Raw genomic sequence first — 20714 nt, forward strand, 5'->3', positions numbered from 1 at the left:
CTCTTCCCCCCCCTCCCCTCTTCCCCTCCCCTCTTTCCCCCCCCTCCCCTCTTTCCCCCCCCTCCCCTCTTTCCCCCCCCTCCCCTCTTTCCCCCCCCTCCCCTCTTTCCCCCCCCTCCCCTCTTTTTCCCCCCCCTCCCCTCTTTTTCCCCCCTCTCTATTTCCTCCCCTCTTCCCCTCTGTACATTTGGTGAGATTAGAAGTTGTATATTTAATGAGGCAAGTTGAACAGTTAACAATATGTTTAACAAGTAATTCTGCCACAAAACTCCACATAGCCCACGTCTCTCAGATCCCAAGCGGATGAGTTAGACCGAAGGGTCTGTTTCCATGCTGTATGACTCTATAATTCTGTTCCATCTCTTGTCAATATTCTGCTCTACTTATCCGTGTATCTCATGTCTTTGACATTTAAAATTTAAAGTACCAGTATTCTGGTCAGAATGGAATCATGCCTCAGACATATTAACAATTACAAAAAGCCCACTTGTGTCAAATGGAAGTCTTGTGCCTCGTTGAGAAGCACTTTTAGCATTTTTATTATTCTGCTTCAGACAAAGTGCAGTACCAATAAGGCTTGAGGGCAGATGGAATCTTGATAAAGCAAAAAAAATATTGCTGTATTGATCAGCAAATTGCTATTGCAATGCTCCACTGACTGAATTGTAACTAGAGAACAGATGCTCAATCATGCAGTATGATGTTTTTTGAAAGACTTTTTAAGTCTGACAGCAAGTGGAGCTTCCCATTTGCTGTCACTGTGATTGCTTATTGCATTTGCAATTGGTCTTAACATTTGAAAATGCACTCTTCATTGCTTGTACCACAGACTAGATTTTGATGAAAGTGTAAAGCCATTCTGTGGAATAAGATCTGATTATGATTTTATCTCTGCATGATGCTTTTTCTTCCTAGCCCTTCTGGTGAGCTTATAATGGGGTTTTGTTGAGGAATGCTTGTTTGGGTGGGAGACAGAAATATAGGCATGTGACAAATATTTGTGTTTAATTGCCCAGCTTTGGCAATCTTCAAATCAGCTTCCAGTTAAGCAGCTATCCATTGAGGTAAATGTTAAGAATGCTTATTAGAAGTATGCTGCATGCTTCTGTTAATGGCTGAGAAGTACTCCTATGTAGAGGGTCCCAGTGGCCGCCTGCTAGGCAACTCGATAAATTAACTTCATGAGAGAATATTTGAGATTACACTGAGAACTGGTTGCTAGAGTCTCAGTAAGATTGATCCCCTTTATAGTAGGTTGAGATGTTTAAAAAGGAATTTGGTGGGGTACTTATTTCTGTACTAACTATATTATGCATGGTAATACTATGCTATGATCTTACTTTGTAGTAATTTAGTAATATAATGTAATATTCTTTGATTAATTCCACCCTTGTTTTCTGCGTGAGTCTCTCATTCCAGTGTGTTTTCTTTTTTATGATTTTTATGATTGTGACACTTATACGCAGAGATGTGCAGTTCCATGATATCACTGTAAGGCTGTTTTAGGGGCCTAATCCTGTAAACAATTGAATTTTGTTCAAGCCCCATAACAGTGGCTCAGCATCTTGTCATAGTGACCTGTACACCCTCACCTAAAGCAGAGCTTGCTGGAAGCCATTGAGCAGTACGTAACAGACGTCAAGAGCTTGTATGGACATTGATGTGATATAAAAGCAGCTTAAGTCAATCTGCTTTTTAGAAAATGGTCTTGTATCGCTCTTAATGCGGAAATGATCTTCCTACATTTAAGCTTAATCAGAACTCACTTGGGCTTCAAATGGAGTAATTTCGAAGATTTCTTGGTAATGTTTTCCTGAATTGACAGTGTACATTTATTCCAGCGATAGTTTAGTTGCATTTATGATCCATTCGATTGCCAACATGGTATATAGTATACAGTACAACACATGTTTATAATCTTGTTTACTGTCAGCTGTATTTGGGTATCTTGCTGTTTTAGTGAAGAAAGTAGAGCGATTGCTTTCTACCAAGGCAAGAAACATACAATGCCACTCCAACTCTTGGTTAGAAGTCAGGCAGTGAGCCTGGACTATATGTGCCCAGTGTTTTGTTTCAAAATGTTACGGGAGCTAAATGGGTTGAATCAATCTTGGCTCTTGTATTCCTCAATCAACCTAAAAATCTTTCCAGCCTACAGCAGCTGCATTTACTGTTCCAATGAAACCTCCATATCCTTTACACCCTAAGGTTTGCAGTGAAACTTACAAGGAGTGTATTTATTATTTATATTGAGGACTGTAGATTTATCTTGAGCCATAAATACTGGAAATAATGCACAGCTAAATATTTCAATGGAGCTGTGAATTTCCATAATATTTTAATTATTTCCAACTTCTAAGCTTGCAGATTTTTCAGGAGAGGATAGTGAGCTTGCGTGACTGTCTTTGTCTTTTCCAGGAAGACCACACTTGTTCACACTTTATTTTTTGCATTATCTTCAAATTACTTTCACTCTACTGTGTCATGTAGTCTGGTTTATTCCACTACTAGCCAAGACCTTCCAACATTTCTTTGAGTTATTAGGGTGGTACAGTGATTAACACTGCTGCCTCTCAGTGCCAGGGATCTGGGTTTGATTCCAGCCCCTCTGGTGAATGTGTCTGTGTGTAGTTCATCCAGTGTCTGGATGGGTTTCCTCCGGGTGCTCGGTTTTCTCCACAAAGTGCAGGTTAGGTGGGTTGGCCATGCTAAATCATCCATAGTGTATGGGCTAGTTGGGTTAGCCATGGTAAATGCAAGGTGGGTCTGGATAGGATGCTCTTCAGAGGGTCGGTGCAAGTCCAATGGGCCAAATGGCCCCTATCTGCACTGTAGGGGATCTGTGATTACCTGGGTGTTGCTTACTAAATGAACAGTTGTTGCATTGATGTCAATTTCATCATCAGTATGTCTGCACCCTCTAACATGGCAACTGCATGTTCTGGAGAACTGTTCCTTATGTCCTGTTCACTAGGAAAACAAACTGTTCTTCGTGTCATAAGCTTAATGTGAGACTCTAGCAACTATGATGATTGGATGAGGTGTGTGCTGGTGTCCCCTGCCTCTAACGAATTGGTCCAGCAGAATTGTTCAATAAATCCCACAGGTTACTTTTGAATTTAAGCTGCAACCTGGAAAGGTTGCACTTTTTTAAAAAAAAAATGCAGTTTCCTGCCTGCCAACTTCCAGAAAATCTAGCAAGTCCATTTTGGTTTGCTATTACTCACTAAAACTAGTAAGTCAGGAACTGGTGTCACTCTTCAATACAAAAGCTACTTCAGTCACCAATTTGTCCTGTTATTCTATAAAAGCTTGTGAAATGAAAGGAAGAGAAAAAGTACCAGTGAAGAAGACTGAAATTCTGTTTTGGAATATGTATGTTTTTCTGTGTACACTTGGAGAAGGTTGCAGGCCTATTCTGGTAAATGGGTCTCGATATTTCGGAGGCAGAACGATAAGTAATTTAATTGAATAATTTAATATTAAGAAACAAAACTTTGCTTTTCAATTTTTCTTTACCCTTTTAAGCAGAAGCCAATTTCCCCAGAGTTGTAGTCACTGTGCAGTCATAGACCATTCTGCTTTGCAATAATCATTCCACAATGCACACCACAATGTGTAGCAAATTTCATTAGCAAAAATGGACTATTGAGAGATTAGGGCAATTTTTGAAAAAAGCTAGTCTCTGTTGCATCTTGGAGAAATGAAACACAAACAAAAAAATAAAATACCGCATTCTATTTACCTTAAGAGACTTGCACTTTGGGTCTGATCTGCATCTGGTAGAGTGTGATGGGGGTGGGGGGGAATATACAAACCTGGAAATATACAGTTTCACTGGAATGAGACAAGGACTTAAGGGTTAAATTAATGACAGGTTGCATAAAATAAGGTTGTACAGTCAGTTCTGATATAACATGATGGTTTGGTTCTTGTACAATCCAGCAGTGGCCATGCCATTTCAACTAATGTTATAGCCAATACAGGTAAGGAAAGTTTGCATTCCGTAAATAACGGTCTACGTTCTTCAAATGCATTAAAGCCATTTCATATTGAAGAAACACGTGTAATAGCAGAACCAACTGGATTCCTTTGAAGAGTGATTTCATTGATTTGTTCAAAACAATAAGTCTTGATAACATACAGAGAATTTTTTTTTCTCCTCTTGTCTAGAAACAAGGGAACAATCCTAAATTTAAAGCTAGTCCCTTTCAGGAGTAAATTCAAGAAACATGTTTGCACGCAGGTGGGAAAACTAAAACTTTATTTCCCCTCCCCAAAAGCTTTGGATTCTCCATTACTGAAATTTCAAAGTTGCAGTTGACTGATCAATGGCTAGGGATCAAAGTCAGGTAAATGATGGTGAATAGAGGAAAAGGCCAATGAGCTGAATGGTTTACTCTGTTTATATATAAAACGATTTGGAACATTTACAAGATTTTTATGACTGTAAAACAAAAGTAACTTCCTCCCAACCAGTGGTGGTTCAGGTTAAATGGCAGGTTTCATGAATTAAAGGATTGACTTTAATGTTTTTTTCATCAAAAGGAATGAACGTCTCCCATTCTGCAGTTTGCTGACTACATGCTGGTCTAAAGTTTACTGTGGGGAATAGCGGGAATAAGTGCATATTCTACCATTTCACAGGACCTTTACTTCTAAAACACTGCATGACCATCTGCTTATTATGGGAGTTACACTTCTTCATCAACATTCATGACCATCTTCAAAATATCAATGACCTATAAAGGGAAATTGTTTCAGCTCAGTTGGATGCCATATAAAGTCCAGATGGCAAACATGTGCATCCAACCTTGAAATCTGTGCCACTTGGACCTCTTTAATGGGAATGTGCAAGAGACATTACTGATAACATTCTGACTGCTTGAAATTCACTGTCTATCCCTAAACACCTTGTACTGAGAGCACTTTTAAGTAACAGCTATTTCCTTTTCTTTCTTTCCTCAGGTTTATCTGGCAACCCAGCTGATCTCGACAAACGAAAACAAGTGTTTGGTCAGAACTTTATACCACCCAAAAAGCCAAAAACATTTCTGCAGTTAGTATGGGAAGCACTACAAGATGTCACTTTAATTATACTAGAGATTGCAGCCATTATATCTTTGGGCCTTTCCTTTTACCGCCCTCCTGGAGGGGACAGCGAATGTAAGTGTTCAAATTTGTCTCTTATTAAGGGATGGTACCTGCAAAAAAACCTAAAATCGGGAAAAATCATCTAATTGCAATAATTAATTTGTATATACACAGCTTCATAATCACTAATGACCAGGGTCTTTTGAAAAATAATTAACTCTCTTTCCAGTTTTTCAGACTTGTGATGATTCTGAAGAGGAGTCTGTTCACTGAGTAATAGTGCAGCGTGGGAGTTATTAAATAGTATAGGAGTAGGGAAGGAATGAAAACCATTTCAATTTACATTTAAAGATGTGTGGATGGGGAAGCTTGATGAGGGGAGAAGTGCTGTCTTTTTCCATATCCAGGCATTGGTTTGGCACCCAGTCCTATCAATGATTTAGAAGTTATGGTCCAGACCAGACAGACCCCCTCGAAATATTTTAACAAGGTAGCCTAGACCCTAACTTTTTCTTATTTTAAGAATAGATGTGAAGTGCCGTGTTCCAAATGTGATGTGACTGGTCAACTTACTTGACATTATGCAAAACGCAATTTTTGAACACTATAGTTAAAATGCAAACAAAAGAAAGAGGGGTTTAGATTAACTTAATAATTGGAAAACTTAAAAGAATAATAGATACAGTATCTATTACTAATGAACTGTTCTGATATAGTAACATCACATTAAACACATCCCTTGACAAAAAGGCAAATTCAGACAGATTCACATACGTAGTTCTCCAATTCAGGTGAAAAAAATATCAAGAGAACATTTGAGTGTAGCAGCCAAGAGGCACTCACTGAATCGTCAACTGTTTAAAGACCCCAAAGGCTCCTGCTTCAAACTAAAGCAAAAATCTTTTTTTTAAAAAAGCACTAGAAAGCCTGGGCTGTGAGAACTGGCCACACCCCGGCTGCTTCCATTGTTCCAACGCTTTTACAGAAAAAAACTCCTTAAGGCCTCACAAATTGTTTTCTTTCTTAGAGACACCTCAATACCTCTGCCTTACAACCTCTCTCCAAAGTAAAAGCAGGGCAAACTAACCTCTTAAAGTGACAGCATTGCCGCAATAAGTAAATTCATTTACATACTCTGGGGTCATGCTCATCAGGAGAACTTCGTGCAAGAGCTAACCAAAATTGTTAGCCAGTGCAAGGAGGAAAATGATTTTGTTTAACTTGGACTTCATTCCTGAACATTATTCTGACTTATTAATGTGCATTGAAAATATTTCACTTTAGATTTTCCTCTGATTTTGAAGTTTTACAGTTCTACAGGATCTTGAAGAAATTAGATAATGCCAAGCAATTTTTAATTGAATATCCATAGATAAATGATGATGTGCTGTTTGGCACCACTTTCAGTTTCTATTGGTTCCATGATTATGGCAACTTTCGATTGCAGTCATTCATTTATGTAAAGAGGAGGCTGTGAATTAATGGTTATGTCATTGGGGAATCTGGATTACTAGAGTGGAGAGTGTGGTGCTGGAAAAACACAGCATCCAAGGAGCAGGAGAATCGGCATTTCGGGCATAATCCCTTCATCAGGAAGTCTAAGGTTCTGGGGGCAAACTCACTATGGGACAATTTAAATTCAGTAAAGTTTGGAAGAAAGGTGCTTGCCTAATTGTGACCATGTTAACCACTGCCAGTTATTGTAAAACTCATCTGGGTCATTAATGTCCTTCAGGGAGGAGCAGCTACCTGGTCTGGTCTATATTTGAGTTCAGACCCAAAGCAATGTGATTTTAACTGCCTTCTGCGCAGTGAGGAATATTATTAAAAGGTAAAGTAAAGCTGGTGATGCCCACATTCCCTGAATGAATTTTGACACAGGATGTAAAAGTATTTTCTTTCCATTTGAAAACTTGGCAGTGCCACCAAGTGAAAAGCTTTTGTGAAAGAAAAAGTATTTTTAGTTTTCTAACCATTAATGACAAGGATGAATTTTAATTGTAAACAACTTTGTCAGTCTGGTCTTTACATCTGTAATTGTCTTTTACCATATCTTGCAGTATGTGGGGAAGCCTCAGGTGGCGAGGATGAAGGAGAGGCAGAGGCTGGCTGGATTGAAGGTGCAGCTATTCTCCTCTCGGTTATTTGTGTGGTGCTGGTGACAGCCTTCAATGACTGGAGTAAGGAGAAGCAGTTCCGTGGGCTGCAAAGTCGCATTGAACAGGAGCAGAAGTTCACTGTGATCCGCAAGGGTCAGGTTATCCAGATTCCAGTGGCGGAGATTGTTGTAGGTGACATTGCTCAGATTAAATATGGTGAGTCGTGAATGGAGGGGAGGTACTGAAAGATTAGTTTGTTACGCATAATGTTGGATTATGAAAAGTCCTAACAGAATGTTTGTTCTTGATTATTGTTAGAGTACCTTTTATGTATTACGAAGTAATCCCAAAAGCCTGGTTCCATTTCCCCACTGGCTGAAGTGACCAGGAAAGGGCTCCCCTCCACCCTTCACATGAGGAATGGTGACCCTTGGGTTAAACCGCCATCAGCTGTCCCTTTCTAATGGTAGAGCAGCCCCATGGCCTGGTTCAAAATAAAGCTATGACTTTACCTTTCAACATTTGAAATTTTGTGTTGTATATGGAACTTGTTCTGTATTTCTATCTTTGGGTGCTCATAAAGGTTTATCTTGGCATCTGGTCATATTGGTACTTAAGCCTTGTATAAATGTCCTTTTTGTGTTAATCAGCTTTCTTTGTCCATAGTTCCTCAGTTTTAGCCTTGAGTACAGTCCTGGCCTTAAACACATGTTTACTTGAAGTATAAAATAGACCGAAAAATAAGTTCTGTCAAAAAGGCAGACTTACCTTAGGCAAGGATGGTGCTTAGCCAATTGGAAAGTAAAGGAAGTAGATATTGATTCACCAAAGAAATCCTATTTAGCTTGTTGAGTTTGGAGCTTTCTCCAAAGACAAAGGGTAGAAACACTAGCTTGATTGGAAATACGGTTTTAAAATCCCTGCAGTAAGCAATAGGCCCATGAGCTAAGGGAAGTGTGAAAGTTGCTTATGCCAGGCAAAAGATAAGTGGGTTGATCATTTTCATGGCAAATGTTTTTTTTTAAACTTGTAGATGTGCAAAAGTGCTGTTGGCGTTCAAGGTGGCTGCTGCTAGGATCTTGTGACACAGTGGTAGTGTCCCTACTTCTGGTTGAGTAGGTTTGGGTTCAAATCCCATCTTCAGACATGTGTGGTAACCTTTCCAAACAGGTTGATTTTTAAAAATAATCCGTACTCTCCTCCCTGACAAGCATCCACAATGTCTGTTCTAACCTTTAGCAGTGAAAAATCCCGTAAATGGTTCATTGTTCACGTACACGGAGCTGATTGATCTTTGCTGCCATGTAGGAGAATTAATCCTGTGCACAAACCAGAAATCTCTCTTAGGACTTTGTGATTTTGGAAACTGTCATTCATTCAACTTACTTCCTAAACTGTTGCTGAACAGAGCTGGATATGTTCTAAGAAAGTGCTACTTTGAATTTGGATGCAGGTCAATCAGTTTGAATGTGGAAATAACGAAGGGTTCAAGTTGGAAGGAGACAAATAATATGAATGTTTCAAATTTAATACCATTTTCTCCTTCCAAAAGCCAAGAAATATTAAAGTTGAAATGTTGTTTAGAGGCTGTTTGGCTGTTACATATTCTAAAAAGGAATCTTTATTTCCTTTACTTCTACTGAATTTTGATGAGCTTGTGCCTTTGATCTCATTGAGCCAGATTTCTAGTTTGTGAGCGAGTGTAAATTGTGGACTGAAATATTCTTGTACAAGAGATCTTTGCAAAGTCGACTGAGGTTTTATAATTGCCTGCAATGAATTGGGAGCCATTTTAATTTTTGGTGTCAGTCCATTGCTGAAAGCTGATATTTTGGTTATCCATGTGTTATTACTGTTCAATGAAAGGAAATATTGACTCGAGTGTCTAATAGATGACCAATCCTATGGCACTTGTTTTACACCAAAGGTTAAAATAGCCTTCATTCTGAGTACTGCAGAAGAAAAAAAATTTATATTGAGCAAGGCTAAAATATTGGGAACAATACACACACTGTGTGTGTCTGCAGTGGTTTGCTTTAAAGCACACTCCAGCCTGTCATTGAGAAATGCTAGGATGTGTTGTCATGGAATTCTGCTCTCAAAAATTTATATCCCAGCTATTAGATTATATTACTTACAGTGTGGAAACAGGCCCTTCGGCCCAACAAGTCCACACCGACCCGCCAAAGCGCAACCCACCTAGACCATTCCCCTACATTTAGCCCTTCACCTAACACTAGGTGTAATTTAGCCTGACCAATTCACCTAACCTGCACATTTTTGGATTATGGGAGGAAACTGGAGCACCCGGAGGAAACCCACGCAGATACTGGGAGAATGTGCAAACTTCACACAGACAGCTGCCTGAGGTGGGAATTGAACCCGGGTCTCTGGCGCTGTGAGGCAGCAGTGCTAACCACTGTGCTACCGTGCCGCCCATAGCTATGATCAGCTGTTGAGGATATAAGCTTCTGGAAATGCTCAGCAGGTCAGGAAACACCTGTAGAGAGATAGTTACCACCCAGACTCAAGCAGAAATGTTAACTTTGGTTCTTCTCACAAATGCTGTCTGACCTGCTGAGTATTTCCTGCATCATTTGTTTTTGTTATATTTCCAGTATCTGCAGAGTTTTGCTTTTGTAGGAACATGAAATGAATGTTCTGTCCTCCACAGGTGACCTCCTGCCAGCTGATGGCATCCTCATCCAAGGCAATGATTTAAAAATAGATGAAAGTTCTTTGACAGGAGAGTCAGATCATGTGAGGAAATCAATGGAGAAGGACCCCATGCTACTCTCTGGTGAGTAGTAACTGTTGTGTTTGTACCCTTTCATTTAAGGATAATCAGAGGACAGATTGCAAATAATTTAGACTCTGAGGTGTTTAGAGCCTGTGTGGAGATAGTTTTATCTTCTGATGAGAAGCTTGTAGGAATGGATAATCATCAAGCTTGCAGGATGGGATAACCAGCAGATTTTTTTTTGCTTTGAGTGCCTGCTGTAAGGTAGGAGAGGAAGGGAAGTAAGATTGCCAGTCTCCAAACGCAGTCAGTTAAACCAGATTGAGGGTGTTGACTAGGTGTCATAGTTGAGGAGAAAGTGAGGACTGCAGATGCTGGAGATCAGAGCTGAAAATGTGTCGCTGGAAAAGCGCAGCAGGTCAGGCAGCATCCAAGGAACAGGAGAATCGACGTTTCAGGCATCAGCCCTTCTTCAGGAATGAGGAAAGTGTGTCCAGCAGGCTAAGATAAAAGGTAGGGGGGAGGGGCTTTGGGAATGAGGGAGGTCAAGGTGAGGGTGATAGGCCGGAGTGGGGTGGGGGCAGAGAGGTCAGGAAGAAGATTGCAGGTTATGAAGGTGGTGCTGAGTTCGAGGGATTTGACTGAGACAAGGTGGGGGGAGGGGAAATGAGGAAACTGGAGAAATCGGAGTTCATCCCTTGTGGTTGGAGGGTTCCCAGGCGGAAGATGAGGCGCTCTTCCTCCAACCGTCGTGTTGCCATGGTCTGGCGATGGAGGAGTCCAAGGATCTGCATGTCCTTGGTGGAGTGGGAGGGGGAGTTGAAGTGTTGGGCTACGGGGTGGTTGGGTTGGTTGGTCCGGGTGCCCCAGAGGTGTTCTCTGAAATGTTCCGCAAGTAGGCGGCCTGTCTCCCCAATATAGAGGAGGCCACATCTGGTGCAGCGGATGCAATAGGTGATGTGTGTGTGGAGGTGCAGGTGAATTTGTGGCGGATTTGGAAGTGTCCCTTGGGGCCTTGGTGGGAAGTAAGGGGGGGGGGTGGTGTGGGCGCAAGTTTTGCATTTCTTGCAGATGCAGGGGAAGGTGCCAGGAGTGGAGGTTGGGTTGGTGGGGGGTGTGGACCTGACGAGGGAGTCACAGAGGGAGTGGTCTTTTCGGAACCCTGATAGGGGAGGAAAGTGTAGTATATCCCTAGTGGGGGGGTCCGTTTGGAGGTGGCGGAAATGACGGCGGATGATACGCTGGACATGGAGGTTGGAGGGGTGGTATGTGAGGACCAGTGGGGTTCTGTCCTGGTGGCAGTTGGAGGGGCGGGGCTCAAGGGCGGAGGAGCGGGAAGTGGAAGAGATGCGGTTGAGGGCATCGTCGACTACGGCTGGGGGGAAATTGCGGTCCTTGAAGAAGGAGACCATCTGGGTGGTACGGTTTTGGAACTGGTCCTCTTGGGAGCAGATGCGGCGGAGACGAAGGAATTGGGAATATGGGATGGCGTTTTTACAGGGGGCAGGGTGGGAGGAGGTGTAGTCTAGGTAGCTGTGGGAGTCGGTCGGTTTATAGTATAGTTGGTGTCATAGTTGGTGAGCAGAATCTGGTGTGTTAAAGATCTGGACTCTGTGAACTGACTGAGAGCAACATTGCTGCCCCAGTAAACTTTTTGTTTCATGAAAGGCTTGTAGTGGCGAACTTTGCTGACTTCTTTGTTCACTTTTAGCTGTGACAACCAGAGCTGATAACTTGCTTGGAAGTTTCATATTTTAAAAGGGTCTGTGTGACCCGAAATTGAATGTTTTTTTTAGTGAGGGTCACCGACTCCAACATGAAAACAGAGTCAGCAAAACTGTGATGGCAAACAGAACTGCTGCAAGTTAACTGCTGTCAGTTAGTTATCTGCAAATCGGGGCAAGGTGAAAGTTCCCTGTGTGTGCTTCCCTTTATCAGTTTGACTGAATTTGTTTCGTTTGTTGCCTCTCACATAATCTGTAAAACACATTCGTGATCTTTATATCCTGTCACTTGTAACTTGGCTAGTTTCTCTCAGACACAGCTGAAAAGACATGTAATGTATGTCTGTCACACTTGCTTCCTTTGGTTGAACTGAGACTTCCTTTGTCAGAATAAAAGATGGCTTTTCTTCAGGAGGTTTCACAGCTTAAATTTCTTTCACTATTTGTCATAGGGAATTGGATGAGGTCTGTCTATACCTGACTCACTTTATCTCCCAGGCTTAGACAGACAATGCTAGGATCTCTTGTTATCCATATTATACTGAGGGCAGTTACATGTAGCATGCTTTGTCAGGAGTTTTGGGAGCCTGATGTAACTTGTCGTGGTGACCATTCCTCACCCCTGAGCTTAGATTAAAGACTACCAGTCTGGCCATTGAGCAATAGCTTCCTTTGTTCTTCACTGAAGTTCTCATGTACATCGCTGATGGAGGTGACTGCACTATGGTCAGAAGTAGAGAATTTGGCTGGATTCCACCCCGACTTAAAATTCACCTGGACCATCTCCAAAAACTCCCCCCCCCCCCTTTCTGGACTTCTCCATCTCCACCAACAGATACTGACTCAACACTGACATCTTATACAAACCCACCAACACCCTGCCTCCTGTAAAAATGCTATCCCTTATTTCCAATTGTTCTGCCTCCTCCACATCTGCTCCCAGGAGGACCAGTTCACCACAGAACACACTAGCTGGCCTCTTTCTTTAAAGACCGCAATTTCCCCTCCCATGTGGTCGATGATCCCCTCCAGCGCATCTCATCTACTTCCCGCACCTCCACCCTTGAACCCCACCCCTCCAACCGCAACAAGGACATCTCTCCCCTAGTCTTCACCTTCCACCCACCAACCTCTATATACATCGCATCACATCGCCCTCCACCATTTCCACCAACCACCAAGAACTCCATCACCAGAAATAAATTTCCTTTTTCACCTCTATCAGCTTTCTGTAAAGACCATTCCCTCTGACTCCCTCATCAGGTCCACGCCCCCAACCAACCCACCTTCCCCTCCCTACACCTTCCCCTGTCAGTGCAGGAATTGCAAAACCTGCGCCCAAACCAACCCCCTCACCTCCATCCAAGGCCCCAAAGGAGCCTTCCACAGTCATCAAATGTTTCACCTGAACTTCCACACACAACATTTACTGTATGCATCGCTCCCGATGCGGTCTCCTCTACACTGTGGAGATGGGATGCCTACTCGCAGAACACTTCAGAGACATCTCTGGGACACCCGCACCAATCAACCCAACCACCTCGTGTCCAAACACTTCAACACCCCTCCCACTCCGCCAAGGGCATGCAGGTCCTGGGCCACTCCATTGCCACTCCCTCACCACCCAACGCCTGGATGAAGAATGCGTCATCTTCTGCTTCGGGACCCTCCAACCCCAGGGTATCAATGTGGATTTCACCAGTTCCATCCCTCCCTCCCTCCCCTCTTCGTCCCCCCCCTCCCTCTTCCCTCCTTTCCCCACCTCCCCATCACCACCTCCATACCTCCATCTCCCTATCACCACCCCCATTTATCTCACCATCCCTCGGCGCTCAGCCTCATTCCTGATGAAGGGCTTTTGTCTGAAATTTCGACTCTCCTGCTCCTCTGATGCTGCCTGACTTGCTGTGCTTTTCCAGCACCACACACTCAATTCTGGATCTTGTTTTTCTCCACCCATCACTCCTCCTCAGCCGAGCATAGAAATGTTACCATCAGTATTTGCTTCCCCCTCAGAGCAGGTTGCACTTGGCTATCTGAGTGCATGAGGAATTTCATTTTAATAAGCATCATAGAATTTTACAGCATGGAAAGAGAACCTTTGGTCCGTCATGTCTCTACTGATCATCATGCATCTATCCAGTCTAATTCCCTTCTCCAACACTTGACTTTGTATGCTATGACACTTTAAATGCTCATCTAAATACAGCTTTAAAGTTGTGATGGTTTCTGCCTCTGCCACCCTTCAGACAGTGAGTTCCAGATGCCCACCACCTGAAAGATTTCTTCCTTAAATCCCCTGAGAACCTCTTTCCTTTATATTTCATAGAATCCTTGGTGTGGAAGCAGGCCATTTGGCCCATTAAGTTCACACTGACCCTCTGAAAAGCATCCTATCCAGACCTACCCCATCCCTGTAACCCCACATTTCCCAGGATGCTGTGGGGTAATTTAGCAAGGTGGGAGGTGGTCAAGATTAGAGTTGTGCTGGAAAAGTACAGCAGGTCAGGCAGCATCTGAGGAGCAGGAAAATCGACGTTTCGGGCAAAAGCCCTTCATCAAGGCTTGATTCCTATCCCTGACTCTAGTCTCCAGCCTCTGCAGTACTGACTACTGCCTAGGCAATTTAGCATGGCCAATCCTCCTAACCTGCACAACTTTGGACTCTGAGGAAGCTCGAGCACCGAAACACCTGAGACATGGGAAGAATGAGCAAACTTCACACAGACAGTCACCGAAGGATGGAATTGAACCTGGGTCCCTGATGCTGAGGTAGCAGTGCTAACGTACACCCACATGGTGGTTCAGTAATTTATGTACATAATGTATCTATGCCTCATCTAAACTTCATTATCAAGTTGGGGAGAAATAAAATCAAGTGGTGCTAAATATTTTTAGATAAGTTACTGAATCAGTAAAATGTATGAGCCTTCAAAAATTGCTGTAACCGTTATATTATTGGAAAATCTCTTTGCTTCCTTCCCTCTCACCTATATTGCCCATTTTTCTTGGACTCTATAAAAGGAGAACTTGACACCCAGTCTGGGGTTATGGTATCATTGTCCTGTTCCCTATGTGAGTGATGGCTCGCTTCAGCCATTTGGAGAGGCCCTTTAATTTGTTACATTGCTCTTCTGCTGCCTGTTTGAGAGCAGTAAGCCCAAGCTAACTACTGTGGGAAATGAGAAAAGGTTTAAGGATGCTCCCAGGGTTTGAGAGTTTGCGCTTATAGGGAGAGGCTGAATAGGCTGGCACTGTTTTCCCTGGAGCATCTGAGGCTGAGGGGGTGACCCTATGGAGGTTTACAAAATTGACTGGCGTGGATAGGATGAATAGTCAAGGTCTTTTCTCCAGGGTAGGGAAGTCCAAAACTAGACAGCATAAGTTTAAGGTGAGAGGGGAAAGATTTAAAAGGAACCTAAGGGGCAATTTTTTCACTCAATGGATGGTGCATGTGTAGAATGAACTGCCAGAGGAGGTGGTGGTGGTGGCTGGTACAGTCAGAACATTTTAAAAGGTATCAGGATGGGTACAAGAACAGGAAGAGTTTAGAAAGGGTATTGATCAAATGCTGGCAGATGGGACTAGATTAACATAGAATATCTGGTCAGCATGGGTGAGTTGGACTGAAGGGTCTATTCTTATGATAAACATCTGACTCTAAGTGTACATGTGAATGGTTACATCTGAAATGCAGTCTCTCTCGCTAATTTAAACAACTAGTATCCAAAAATTAGTACCAGGCCATCAATTCTAATCTTCAATGGAAGTTGTGACCTTTTACCAACATCTGTCTCTTTTTAGGTACCCATGTAATGGAAGGCTCAGGACGGATCCTGGTAACTGCAGTAGGTTTGAACTCCCAGACTGGTATCATTTTCACATTATTAGGAGCAGGTAGTGATGAGGAAGAGAAGAAAAACAAGAAGGGTAAGTTGGCAGCTTTGTGTCCCTCAACGTTAGAAGCGACTGACTGATATCTCTCCATTTTCACCTGGGATGCATATTCCAATTTTCTAGCAGAATGAGAGTCCAAATCCTGGGCCTCCACAGAGTTTGAGCTCATAGGCCCACCAAATTGCAAGGTCTGGCCATATATTGTGTGAGCACTGTTGCTTTTTGTTTTATTCTACAGTTCTACTCTATGGCAATAGTTTGAGTGTTAAGTACTCCGCCATCCTTTACTGTACTGTTGTCATCACCAATGCAGAAGCAGTTTAAGAAGCAGTACTCACATTTCCCAATTCACTATCATTCCCTTTTTTGATTTCAAACTGCAGTGATGATCCAGATTTTTGTCTGCCCTTTTACAATGGAAGGACTGCTAAGTGTCGGTTTCTTTTTCCACAGTTTGCTTGTTACATAATCAAAATACTGCCATGATCTATTCTCATGGCTTTTAAATTAAGTTTAATCTTCTGTATTTTAAGGAGGACTTAATACACTAATGTATGAGAGTGATTTTTTGTTTCAAATGATGTTGCCTAAGAAAATGCAATGTATTTCAAGATGCTTCATTTGTGTGTCTGTGTGGACCTAATTCAAATTTACAAACACCAATAATCAAGTATATCCTGCTGTGTGAAACAGAATAAAGCTATATTTAAGGTGTCACAATTAATTTTGCATATCTGCTACCAGCTACTGCACACAACTCATTCTCCAAAAGGCATTTGCTTTTGATGGGCAGATATAGAATTCAAATATATTTTCATTTTTAATTGATGACATTATTGATCAGATTTATCTCCTGCTGAAATTTCTTAATTTGGTTCAGTTTCTAAACATGGATGTTACTAGCTAGCTAACGTCCAGCCCCAGTTACCATTAGGAAATGGTCAGCTACCTTAACTTAGGACCGACTGCTTTTCTAGGTCACATCAATGGACAACTAAGGATCAGCCACATCAGTGTGGAACTGGAGTTGTTTGTATTCCAGGGTAGATGAAAACTGCAGCTTTCCTTCCCTTAAGGACATCAGCGAATGTGTTCAATTTTTATCTTTTTTATAATTAAATTATTAGTCCAGTAACATCTACCATATTAGAATCCCTACAGTGTGGAAGCAAGCCTTTTGGCCCAACAAATCCACACCGACCCTCCAAGTATCCCACTCGACTACCCTATTACTCAACATTTACCCCTAACTAATGCGCCTAACCTACGCATCCCTGATCACTATGGGCAATTTAGCATGGCCAATTCACCTAACTGCACATCTTTGGAAGTGGGAAGAAATTGGAGCACTTGGAGGAAATCCACACAGACAGTCACCCAGGGCTGGAATCGAACCCGGGTTCCTGGGTCTGAGGCAGCAGTGCTAACCACTGAGCCACCGTGTTGCCATTATCATATCCAATTGTAAATTTAATGGTGTTAAATGTTGACCCTATATGTTTTGATATGAGCAAATTTATATTAATTGCCAGGCATTCTAGATGTGCTATGTTTCGTGTGCTTTATAGTTCAAAATTCGGGTTTAAGTATTACAAACACTTTGTAGTTACAAGGCTTGATTTGAACTGCTATCATTAGATCCCACAGTATTAATTTCTTTTGATTCTTTGCCAAGGAGTTGATTCCTAGGCTTTTCAGACTAAAAAAATGTTCTGGCCTGCATCTGAAAATGTTACTAGCACAGCAGATTGTCAGACCTAACCATCCAGCAAATGTCACGTCATTATATTATACCACGTAATATCCTTTTATAGGACATTGGATAGGGATTCATTTTGGTAATGATCGATTGTAACCAAAGTCTGTTGAAATACAAGCTGGTGACATTGCATTGTTTAAAAGTTGGCCTTTTAAGTAGCACATTTTTTTAGTTTTCATTGACAAGGTCACAGTTTTTTTTACTGACTGAAAGCCAGCATTACAGCTCCTCAAGGATAAACTTCATTGCACGTTTGGAGTTCATACTCAACAACAACAACAATTGTTTTTAGATCAGTAGTGGGTCACTGATTCCTGAACGTTTTGGAATGCACGACTCCAATCAAAGTTTTTGGGTTATCCATTCTAAAGCCTGGTGGGCTGTTTAGCAATGAAAATCTGGATCTTTATCTGCTGCTGTTTTTTTTTCACCCTAACACCAACTCCTCTCTCTGACAACCACCACCATCAAAAACAAAAATGTTTTCATTTTGTATTATAAATCAGGAATTGTAGCAAAATATAATAACGTTGGTACTGGTACAAGTTGCACTGATCTATTTCTTTCTGATATTGCTGCTGCTTTAATAATTGACATTTTCATTTACCAGTTAACCAGTTTTAAAATAATATATCATTCATAATGGCTTTAAAACAGTATATGGTTTAAAATGGTTAATGAAATTTTCCTTTCTTTCCCCCTTTCTGCTATTATTACCAGGAGGCTATTGGATGTACAATGATAGTACTGATGGTGCTAAAAGCATCTTCCTGCTTCCTTTTTAGAATTTCCTCTGTAGGTCTTAAAGGGTTGAATGCTTGGAGGGAGAGCAGTTTGTCTACATGCAATGTACTCTCTTCAAAATAGAATTGCATTCCACTGAATGGCAAGACGCATTGTAAATTACGTAAAAAGCCACGACTTCTCATCACGACCTAAGTATCGCATTTTCGTAGTACAAGATCACACCTTCTACCATTTGTAAAACTCCATATACACCAATCCCCAAAAGGAATAGTGAATTGAGCTTAATGAAACTTGTAGAAATGCTTTTCAATCTAAATAATTATTCCTAAACATGCTTTATAAAAATAATTATTTACGGCAAGTGTCTTTTGTAGTTGGCCTACACAAGTGGATTTTTAAAAATACTTGTCCTCGAACTGAGAAGGTAAGAGTAATATTCCCATCAAATTGGCCTTGAGTTTTGGTTAGTTAAATTCTAAGACAATAATTGAGACAATCTATGGAGACTATCCATGTAATATAGAATGTTTTACACAGACATTTTCACTTCAAGAAATATTCAATATTAAGCCACACTACTGCCTTGGTAAGCCCATCTGAACAGATAATGTGTTCATAACTGGCCTGCACTTTGAAACCTATATAAGATGTTAATAGATCTTAACCAGAGAGCCTCATTCATCCATTTAAGGGCTTTGGTTGTAGAAATGGTTTTACAAATACTTCACCATTCTCTATATGTGCGTTAGGATACTGCTGTTATCTTCTGGAAAAGACTTTCTCAAGCCCTATCTGTGAATAGAAGATAATTAATCTTTAGCCATCTCATCTGTGTTGCTCCCATTTCTCAAAATGAGATATTCTTTATTGTATAAGTTTTGAAATTGTGGAATGGTTAAAGTTGGATGATGTTTCTTCTGTTTAAAATGGTGTAAAATCAAAAGTTTTTTTTTTCACTGCTCTCTGTACAGCTGCTTGTTCCAAGAAAGATTTTTTGACACTTTTTATGATACACCAACCATTTAACTTTCAATATGTATTGACCAGCTAGCTGCTTTTGCAATTCATTGTCCCACTTGACTGCATTCTTAAATTATAATCCTAATTTGGATTGGGGGCTGACTGCCAAACAAGAGTTAAATTTTGAAATTCCACAAGAGCTTTTGGGCCTCTATTTTGTACCGTGCACCTGATTCAAGAGCCGTGTGATTTATTTTTAATGCGAGGACTCTCGAAATTGAGGGACAAGGAAACGTTTTGCTCTTTAAACATGAGGGAACTTCTTCATCAATTAAGTTGTACCTGAAGTAGACCACTGACTAGATTCTCATGGATATGATTTAAAACCATATTATTTATTTTGAAGCACTTAACAGACTGACAATAAAACAGTGGGAGTCCATTTAGGGACTTGTATGTCTTTGATTCTGCAAACAGATGGTGTAGTGAAATCCTATTATTTTTAATAAAACATATAGCCCTCAAATGTGCACTTTAGAACATTATTATCCAAATACCATTGCAAATGAATCATTTTCCCCCACAGCATTAAAAAGCAATTATGTCTTTTTTAAAATATCATTAACCCTTTCTCCATTTGATGATTCTGTGTCGATATAATTTTGATCTATTTTGACCATGCTTCACCAGTCATCGTATTCAAATGGGCAAGAGATTTAAAATTAGGTTGGGGCTACTTGAAGCATAAACTATTAATTTTCAGCTAAGAAAGCGTTTTTTATTCTTTATGGCTAGGAAGTGTTTTCCATTGAGTACCTCACTAAAGAGGTTAAAAATGCAAAATTAATGAACCCTGAACCTAGTGTGGCCATTTGGAGTTTTACCGTGGAACTGTGTAGGTAGCCTGCTTGCCAGAGAGTATCTGTTTTTTAAATTTTGCCAGTGTTTTAAACCTAATATCCACAAGCTGGGTATTCTGTTTGATCAGGCCACTCTCTCCTCAAATCAAGTTAGAAGTGCACTTCTAGGGCTGTGAACTGGATTAGTGGACCACTGTGCAAGCACTTGGTGCAGTTGGATCACCCCAGCATCTGTCCCTGCCCTAGCCGCTGAGTGACCTTGCCATGCCAGTGACCGCTCTCTCAGGCTCTCCCAGCTGTCCACATCTCCACCTGGTAACTGTGGTCTTGTGTTGCAGGTTTTCCTGGTCAGCAGTCAACCAGCTTATCAATCTGATGGGCTGCCAGCTGGGAAACACTATGTAAAAATATAAACCTCATTAAATTCGGGGGTGGATTTCCCAACATCCCCTCTCTGTAACTGTCACACTGTGAACTTGTAAGGCCAAGTACTTAAAAGGCAGGTTAAATATGTCCAAGAGATATCAACTTTGTTTTGTCAATAAAGGTTGTGAATTTCAGTTTTTATTTCAACAATACATCTTGTATTGGAAGGTGACTGCTTTTGGTGACACAACAATATTTGATTTCTGCTCAGACTGGAATTTCAATCTTCTTAATAAAAAATGTCCATTGCTAAAGAAAGGTTCATGGACTTTGTGATATTCCATTTCCTAATAACAACTAAAAGACCTGGTAACATATAGGAGAACCAACAGAGAGAAATTGAATTGTTATTTACAACCATTGTAAAATGTTAACCATGTTCAGACCAGGTAAAAACTCTTCCTGAAT

General features: G+C 41.2%; 1 protein-coding gene across 10 annotated transcripts in view; it reads left to right on the forward strand.

Moving 5' to 3' along the window:
• LOC140467388 (plasma membrane calcium-transporting ATPase 1-like) overlaps nt 1-20714 on the forward strand; it is a 252286-nt gene that overhangs the window by 129380 nt on the left and 102192 nt on the right. For all 10 annotated transcript variants that reach the window (XR_011955441.1, XM_072563711.1, XM_072563710.1 and 7 more), the window contains exons 3-6: nt 4969-5166; nt 7155-7409; nt 9868-9993; nt 15462-15587. Coding sequence is in view for 9 of the 10 variants with exons in the window: in XM_072563711.1 (XP_072419812.1) it covers nt 4969-5166; nt 7155-7409; nt 9868-9993; nt 15462-15587 (705 nt within the window). In the remaining variant the exon portion in view is untranslated. The remainder of the gene's footprint in view (nt 1-4968; nt 5167-7154; nt 7410-9867; nt 9994-15461; nt 15588-20714) is intronic.

The sequence above is a fragment of the Chiloscyllium punctatum genome, chromosome 45 (genome assembly GCF_047496795.1).
Source record: "Chiloscyllium punctatum isolate Juve2018m chromosome 45, sChiPun1.3, whole genome shotgun sequence".
Taxonomy (NCBI): Eukaryota; Metazoa; Chordata; class Chondrichthyes; order Orectolobiformes; family Hemiscylliidae; genus Chiloscyllium; species Chiloscyllium punctatum.